The 9,468-nt window shown below is 35.5% G+C and overlaps 1 protein-coding gene across 2 annotated transcripts in view; it reads left to right on the top strand.

The window, feature by feature from the left end:
• fgf24 (fibroblast growth factor 24) overlaps window positions 1-8,957 on the top strand; it is an 11,591-nt gene extending 2,634 nt beyond the window's left edge. The window contains exons 3-5 of one of the 2 annotated variants that reach the window (XM_084431207.1): window positions 908-1,070; window positions 6,249-6,355; window positions 7,558-8,957. In XM_084431207.1, the coding sequence (XP_084287333.1) occupies window positions 908-1,070; window positions 6,249-6,355; window positions 7,558-7,836 (549 nt within the window). In that variant the 3' untranslated portion in view covers window positions 7,837-8,957. Of the gene's footprint in view, window positions 1-907; window positions 1,080-6,248; window positions 6,356-7,557 lie in introns of both variants that reach the window. The other variant, XM_084431206.1, reaches the window with a different exon arrangement.
• The last annotated feature ends 511 nt before the right edge of the window (window positions 8,958-9,468 follow it).

The raw sequence follows: 9,468 nt of genomic DNA, 5'->3' as shown, positions 1-9,468 counted from the left end.
CCCCATTTACTTTCTTAATACACAATTCTGGTCTTATTGTGAGTGATCTTAGTGCAGCATGTTTTGCAAGTTTATAATAATCTTTCAGCAAAATGTAATAAATTGCTTGAAATCCCACCCTCTCTTGATTCACATGATAAAAGTAAAATCGTAATATTTTTACTGTAATTTTGATCAAATAAAAATGCAAGCTTGTTTCCGCCACGGAATAAAACAATTTGAAAGATAATTGCGACTTTTCTTACTATAACTCGCAATTCTGACATTTTTCTCACATTTGCGAGTTATAAAGTCAGAATTGCAAGATGTAAACTCGCAATTTTGACTTTTTTCCCGCAATTGAGTTTATCACACAATTCTGACTTCTTTTCTCAGAATTGCGAGTTTATATCTCACAATTCTGACTTCATAACTCGCATTAGCGTTTTTATATCAAGAAATTCTGACTTTATAACTCACAATTGCAAGTTTGTATCTCACAATTCTGAGAAAAAAAGTAAGAATTGTGAGATAAAAAGTCGCAATTACCTTTTTTTTTATTTCTTATTCTGTGGAAAAAACAAGCTTCCATAAATGATGTCTTTCAAAAACATTTTAAAAAATCTTACCGACCCCAAACTTTTGAACAGTAGTGTGTGTTTATCAATATATTTAACCTTGTATTTAACTCTCATCATTTTGGGGGGCGAAAATTATTATAAGATTATTATATTGTTCTGAATAAAAAATAAAAAAAAGTCTTTGTAATTGAATTATTCATGCATTAATTGGCTGAATTGATTTTGGCAGTTGTGTCATGGTGACTTTCATCACATGTTAATGTGGTTTAACGTTGACTTTGAAATGCATGCAGTTGTACAACTGAACCAAGAGATGGATCAACACTTTTTGTTGTTGCTGATTCTAGGAATCTCACCAGAGTTCCGCCGACTTCCGGTTCTACATCGAGAACCACACTCGAGACGACGTGAGTCGGAAGCAGGTACGGATATATCAGCTCTACAGCCGAACCACTGGGAAACATGTGCAGATCCTGGGCAAGAAGATCAACGCCAATGGAGACGATGGGGGCAAGTACGGTACGGGAGTGTTCCTGTGCTCTCAGATGAATCAAAAGAACCTTTATCATTTGACTCCGTTTCTATTCTTCTGTTAGGCGGAACGCTTTAAAGGGATAGTTCGGCCAAATATGAAACTTCTGTCATCATTTATTCAGCCTCATGTCGTTTCAAACCGGTTTGACTTTCTCAGCTAACATTGAACGTTCTCAGAACTTTAGCTAACGTTCTGGCAAGATTCTTCCAGTAACATTGATAGAACGTTCTTTCACATTTATCTGGTCTTTAATAATGTTCTCAAAATGTTAGCACAAAAACATGATTTATACATCATTCATTCCTGAAACTTTTTAGTTGGACATTCTTGTAATGTTTTTATTGCAGGGGGTGTGAATTGGAATTTGGGAAATTTGTCTTAAAATGGATTGCATGACCCAATACTAATTGAAATACTGTCAAATTCATATCGGAAAACATAGTCATTGACCGAATCAGTCTGAATCAGGAACGAGATCATGCAAGGATCTAACTTTAAGAGTTAGATTTCATTCACTTTCAAATATATTTAAAAGAGTTGCAGGATGTTCATTAGAAATTCAGCATGACACAAGTCATACAGGTTTGGAATGACATGAGGGTGAGTAAATGATGAAATATTTTTTAAGAGAATTAAACTCTCTTTAACTGGAATTATTCATTTTTTCGCATGTTTTCGAGTCTCTGGCTGTGAGCGTGCTTGAATCTGAGAATCATGTATAGCTTCAGAATCATTAAATCTGCCTCTTGATTTTTAATGTACTAAATATTTTGGCAAATTTTTATAATGCTTTCCACAAACAAAAAGTGTGTTGTTCTCTCAGCTCCATTTAACACATTGTACCATGTTTAAGTACCATATTTCCCCAGATCAGCATTCCATCTGGATCTGCTAATATCATATCTAAGATGAACTTCTTCTCTCTAACATCCAACCTGAACCGTTATTAATCAAAATGTATCAAAGTATAAACAAAACAAAAAGCGCAGAACTGATGGGCAGCGTGCCCCAGCGGTACTAGTGTGAGAACAGAAACTCTGGGTGAAGATAAACACACTGAATGCTGCACTTAACTTTGCCGACTGATACAAGCATGTTTATATTCCAGTCTTGTGCGCGTTTGTGTCAGTCAGAGATGTTCAGCATAAAGATTCCCAAACAGACACGACTCCATAAACCTTTAGTCCTGGATTCCTGTACCTGCATAATACTGTTTCTCTTATAATCCTAGTTCCCCATTTCTGTTTGACTCTTGAGTTCTTAAGGGAGGATCAAGATTATTACATTTTGATGGCATAGTTCACCTACAAATGATATTCTGTCATCGTTTACTCACAAGTTGGTCCAACCGTGTATGACTTTATTTATTTATGAAGTTTAAGTCATTATTCACTTAAAATCTTGATATCAACCTTAATTCTCCTTTGCACGTGAATGAGAAAAGTAATGATGCCTGATTCGTGAAGGAATCATTCAGATTTTGAACAACAATCCCATCAAATATCCCATTTTCATTCATTTCGATTTTGATTGATAGTTCATTTGGTTAGTCACTGGGTTGTGTTCATATTTGTGTTTTGATGGTTAGGGTTGTGTTCTGATTGCAGTAAGTCTTACAACAACTCACAGCAGTTATGTGTGCCAACTGTTATCTTCAAATGTCTGTGCCATTAAACTCTGTATTTAGTAGGGTCCAATTCTCACTATTAACTAGTTGCTTATTAGCATGCATATTAGTAGGATATTGGCTGATTATTAGTACTTATAAAGCACATATTAATGCCTTATTCTGCATGACCAGATTCTACATCTCTAATCCTACCCAATACCTAAACTTAACAACTATTAATAAGAAGTAATTAGGTGTTTATTAAGGCAAAAGTCGTAGTTAACAGTTCGTTTATAGTGAGAATTGGACCCTAAACTTAAGCGACAGTTATTATTAATCGGGTATTTTTCTTCAAACTGGCCATGACAGAAGTTGACCTAAATGAAAAGAGGTACCATAGAAGCAGACATTTTTATATTTATGCCAGCTATAGTGCCCCTTGTGGCAGTGTTGAGAATGCAGCCTGTAGTTGCGTCGTATACCCAGGGATTCCCAAACTGGGTTTTGTGAGTTAATGAAAAGATTAATAAATAATTAGAATAGAAAAGAATAATTGATTAAATCATAATTAAAAAATTAAAATAAATAAAATAATTTAAAAAACAATCAAAATAAAACACCTGTCATGTGACCATCACCCAACATCGAACAATTGTCAAAATATGTTAAATTAATGAGATATTAGCTTAAAATCTCAGGGGTACTTTTTTTTTATTGGCTAAAAAATACGTTTGGGTATCTGTTGTGTATATTTTAACACAGAAACGGCAACGACGGCATGGGAAATTAAGCTTGTATGGCTAGTTGTGTTTTCAGCCTTAATGTTCAGCATTGAGTATTTATTTATACGATGTTGGTAATGTTCACTATTTATTTATTCATAGCTGAATAAGTTAAAGCTGATGTTTTGATAAAGTTAAAGCTTTTGTTTTGATGTTAAAATAGGGTCTAGTAAGTATTTATGGCAATGATGGTAGTGTTCTTTATTACAGTAATGTTAGTTATTGTTCGTCATGTTTTGAACTGGCCATAACAGCTGTAAGTGTTTATAGCAGGTCTAGCTGTTGTTTACTGCTTAAATGTGTCAGTGTCTGGTTAAGCAGTGCAGCGTTGGCTGAGTTGTTCCTCTGTACCTGTGTTAGCATGAGAGGAGGCAGATCCAGGTAAACCGCCACACCTGGCACCTGTGAACTCCATGACACACACACACACACACACACACACACACGCACGCACACACACACACACTCACACACACACACACGCACACACACCCTCTCTGCTGTCCTGTCAAAGTTATTATGAAAAGTATTTGAAATATTTGAAAACTAAAGGAAAGCTGAGCATATGTTCAAATCATGCCTTAATTCTGAGCTGCTATTCAAGAGTCAAACTGAGTTAAGATGTTCAGATTTATGAGCATTGATGCACATTTATACTACCATTTGGTATACCAAGTTTGGTATCAGTAATATATATATATATTTTTTTTTAAAGAAATGAAAACTGTTGTTCAGCAAGGATGCATAAAATGGATGAAAAGTGACAGTAAATAAGTTTATAATGTTACAATTAAATGCTGTTCTTTTGAACTTTCTATTCATCAAAGAATCCTAAAAAAAAGTTTCACAGTTTCCACAACAATATTAATCAGCAATGAACTGATTTCAACATTCATAATAATAAGAAATGTTTCTTGAGCAGCAAATCAGCATATAATAATGATTTCTGAAGGATCGTGTGACGCTGAAAACTGGAGTAATGATGCTGAAAATTCAGCTTTGATCACAGGAATAAATTGCATTTGAATACTGTAATCTTAAATTGTAATAATATTTCACAATATTACGGTTTTACTGTATTTTTTGATCAAATAAATGCAGCCTTGGTGAGCAGAAGCGACTTTTTAAAAAACAAAAAAATCTTACTGACCCCAAACTCTTGAATGGTTGTGTATGTTTAAGTCAACATAAATTGCTGTTTGCAACCTATGTGTGAAGACTGATATTCCGTGAGATAAAAATGCAGGATAGAATTGATTACCCATCCCCCTCCGAATATTCAGTTTCACTTGGTTTACGTCATGTTACGGAAGTAAAATGGCTGGTTTCACATTAACTTTAACCGACAGTTTTCTGGAAAATGAAAACAACCTCATATTTGAACACTGACATGAGGCACACAGTGCCGGATCAGATCGTACACTCGTATGGCTCATTTATCAGCAAACACTCGCCTTCCCAGAAACATCTCAAAAATGTCTTCGGTTTCACCCTTGTTTGACTTTCACATTACTGTTGACATCTGTGCTTTAATATTAATAAGCTGCAACAGCAAGAAATCGGCTGATGCACATATGGAGGGCTGACTGCTTTGAACATTACATTTTTAGGCACAGTGTTCATTTAAATACAGGAATTTTTCAGGCATATCTTTTAAAACGTCATGTTCTTGTGAAGGGCTCTGCTCGGAGGAGTGGGATCTTTCCCACCCTCATTTGATCTCAAGTGCCCTGCCTGGATTAGTCGTTCCTCTCATGTTGCCCTGGGCTGTTTTGGAAGGGGACAGTTTTGGTGTTGCTCTCTAAGCCTCTCTGCTTTGAGCACCTTTGAATAGCCCAGTGTGTTAAACAAATGGATCATCCTAACTTTTTGATTGAGTGAGCACGAACTAAAGGCAAGTGGAAACCCAATCCCTGGGGATCTGAACTGCTCCAAGGAGTTTGGCAGATTGCTTCCCCCCGAGAGAGGGGACCCTTAACAAAGGTGCTTACAGAGAGAGAGACAGAGAGAGAGAGAGAGGGTTTGCTGTTTTAGTAGTTGTGAGGGAGCTGTAGTCTATGATGAATCATTAAGTTTAAATTTTTTTACACTATAAAAAATATATACACAATATATACACATATTATTTTGTGTACCAAATACTGCGTGAAAATGCATTGAATGTCACATATATACTATGTATATATAATAATGCTTCTTCTGAATAATACTACTGAATGATACAGTTTCTCTTGTACATCTGCATAAAATAAATTACAACAGCCATCCCACTGATGAGTGGAAAAAAAAGGTACAGGTCATATTTCACTGCAGAATAAGAAAAAAACAAAGAAACAAAGACATTATATTTTTTATATATAACTATTGACCATTAAAAATGTTTGTATATTGACAATATTTTTATTGCAAACATGGAAAATAAATAAACAAACAAAAATTACTTTATACATTGATTTTTTTTTTTATTACAACAATGTCTAAATACTTTAAATATTTTTTAAATAAATAAATTATTTTATAAATATTTTACATATGTTTTGGCATTATGGTCAAAAAGATTTGCTTAAATGTCATGACAATAATGTCTTAAAAAAATAAAAAATAAAATATGTATGTATATAATATTATTATTATTATTATTATTATTATTATTATATTATATTGAAAATATGACCCAGGTGTGATCCTGAAGGATATAAAAAATCATTCTGTGCGCATCACATTGTCTCTTTGTGTAACCTGTGTTTTATTTTTACCTGCAGCTCTTCTTGTTGTGGAAACAGAGACATTCGGGAGTCACATTCGAATAAAAGGGAAAGAGAGTGGATACTACATCTGCATGAACAAGAACGGCAAAATTATTGGAAAGGTATGTTTACTGAACTGGTTTGCATTATAATCTGACTCAATGTGATTTGCTGTTCAGACCGTCATGCAAACAACAGGTCAGAACAAAATTACATTTGGGCCACATTAACTGTGATGTGAATGTAATGAGAAAGTGTTTTTGGTTTCTGTGTGTATGCATTTGATTTACTCATGAGCTGATGTATTGTTGCATCAATATAATAACCTGTGTTAACTTGATGTATGAGCAATGTATGCACTGCTACTGCAACCAACTCCTGATGGTTACATGATGGAGCCAGTCAACACGTATTTTCACACCATCTATTTAAACAAAAATGAAATATTGAGGCTGCTTTTTGACCTTAAAATTGTCCCTTTTTCCAAGTTCTTGTAACTGCCATACCACAAACAAATCTAAGTGGAAAGACCAACAGATGTCTAAATTTGCCATGAATAGGACATTACGTGCTTCACTGGCTTGTTTTGAACTGGTCCTGAGTTGATGGGCACATTTATTGTGTCTTGTTGGGAAAGAGGCTAGTCATTCTTTAAAAAACACGCTTTGTAAGACTCGTATCTGTCCTGTCATACAACAGTTTTGTAGCAGATGTGTGAACTGCAGATCAGTTTTAATCAAACTTTAAAATCGGTTCGCCCAGTCAGCCGAGAGAACCAATGAAATGTGATTTTTTTAAGGTTTTTAATTGGGATATTCAGCGTAAAATCACTACTGATAATGTCATTTGGTGTGTTTAGTTTCTTATGCTGAATTTGAGACTCATCATAGGATGTTTTCTATATTTTTCTTTACTCAATGGATCAATGAGATATCGTTATTTATGGTTATTAATCGCTATCAATCCTAACATTTTTCAGTCAAATATTGTCACCAGGTAGCTGATTTCCAAAATACCTTTACTAGTTTCTCTTACTACTGTGTCTTTGAAACACATTACACTCTTTTTAGTTTTACATAATATATTAGAAGTTAAATAAATTCCCTTTATGTCCATTATTTAATTATTTGGTAAACCATTATCATCATTATTGATTGCTGTTGGGATTTTTTTTTATAAATTTTATTATTTTATTTTATTTTAATTGTTTTATTTTCTTTTTTCATTTCATTTCATTTTAGGGGATCCGATCAGACCATCAGTTGAGGGGTTATTTTAATAAATGGGCTGTTTTCTGACATTTGGTCTTGTCCTCTCTCCTCAGCCCAATGGGAATAACCAGGAGTGCGTCTTCGTGGAGGAATATTTGGAGAACAACTACACGGCGCTGGTGTCAGCCAAGTACAAAGGCTGGTATTTGGGTTTCAATCGAAAGGGTCGACCCAAAAAAGGCTCCAAGACCACGCAGACACAGCAGGAAGTGCATTTCATGAAGCGCCACCCCAAAGGAAAAGTGGACCCGCTGGAGGAGTTCCGTTTCACGACGGTAACCAAACGGACACGAAGGGCGCGGCGTTTAAAAACCAACCCTAAAACAAACTGAGTCGGTGAGGATGAGTACACACCGCTCCCCGAGGACACTACGTGCTTCTTGCCTTACAAACACCTTAATCTTATCCGAAACAGGAGAAGGAAGAGGACACAAATAAACAATTGCTACGGAAAAAAGACAAGAAGCTTAAAAAAAGTTCAAAGATGTTTTATTTTTATATTTCAGAAGCGTTGAGTTTCTCCCAGCAGTTGAATGTGGGTCTTTTTTTTAAATGTAATATTGGTGTCTGTTATTTTATTTATACTGGATTAACTAAGGATGACCTATAAGGAACTAGTGTCTCCTGCTTTGACACGTTTCCTGATAAAACTCTGGAATAGCGACGAGAGCAAACCGCACCGCCTGGGAAACCTTTTTTTATTTTCATTTGTGTTGCCCCTGAGAACAAGGATCCAATATTTTCCACTGGAATGGGCTGTCATGGAGACGCAACGAGAGAACGATAACAAGGTCATGTGACCTTTGCAGGCCTCCATAGGTAAACGTGAAGCTTTGAGTGCAATATTTTGAAGAGCCGTGTCGGATGCTTTTCTCGTCTGAGAGGACACCAGGCCTTCTCGTGGGCCGAACGTGCAGAACGCTTTGATATTTTTTTTTTGATATTCTGTGATTCAGCTTAGATCAACATGCTTTTGACTAGCTAGATATCAGCATTAGCTGTGGTAATAGTGTGTGTGAGAACCAACAGACGGAAGCCGGGAATTGCTGTAATGCTCTAAGCCTACAGCTGGATCCTGCATATGTGCTGATGATGCCGTCACCCTGTGTCCTTTCTAAAATTTAGCTACCAAAACATGCATAAAATCCAGGTATGATGCATTGCTCTTAATGTCCCTGATGCTCTTTTAAGTGTGGGATTTTGACTACTTCCAGGTCATTAAGCCAATGAAATCGGTCCACCTGACAATCAGTCATGTTATTTGTATTCTAGAACACTTGCTCTCAGTTCTAGAACGTTGGAGACGCGGGTGCACAGAGGAAATCCCTTCTGCAGACGCTGGACTCCGGCCACTGTTGGTGCGGTCGACTCTCCATATGGGTATAGCTGTAGTATTCACACGTCTATATACTCATCGTCTGTCAGACGTTACTAACAATCATGACACACGTACAATAAAAAAAAAAAAAATGTATGCAAAAATAATAATTTTATTACTATTATAAAATATTTATTGCCTTTCTCTGTAAATATGACTTGATGAATTTATTTGACCTCTGTTAATAATAATAAAAAAGAGGACTATATATGGAAAATGAATAAATGTTATCAGACTGTTTTTGTGGCGTTGGGAAATGTATGACTACAAATATTGCAGTGAAAGAGACTCGACTTAGTCTCTGTTATTTGAATTTAGACTAGTCTCTTCTTTCCGTTACTCACAAACTACCTGCTCCTATAGACCCATGCCGTATGATTTCATAATCAAATGTGTGAGTCAAAAGACTCCTTTCAGTCTAATGTGTTATTGAAAATGTGACTAATTCACTCTCTGAGGTGTGCATAGTTTAGAAACAACTGTCAAACTGTCAGGTTTTGTATTAGCTTTTAATATCACAGATGCATCAGAAACAACATTGACATTTAGATATTCAACATTTTGATTCAAATTCGATATTGGATCC

Source organism: Rutilus rutilus, assembly GCF_951802725.1.
Source record: "Rutilus rutilus genome assembly, chromosome: 14".
Taxonomy (NCBI): domain Eukaryota; kingdom Metazoa; phylum Chordata; class Actinopteri; order Cypriniformes; family Leuciscidae; genus Rutilus; species Rutilus rutilus.
The sequence above is the reverse complement of the archived record's forward strand: the minus strand, read 5'-3'. Positions and strand labels throughout refer to the sequence as shown.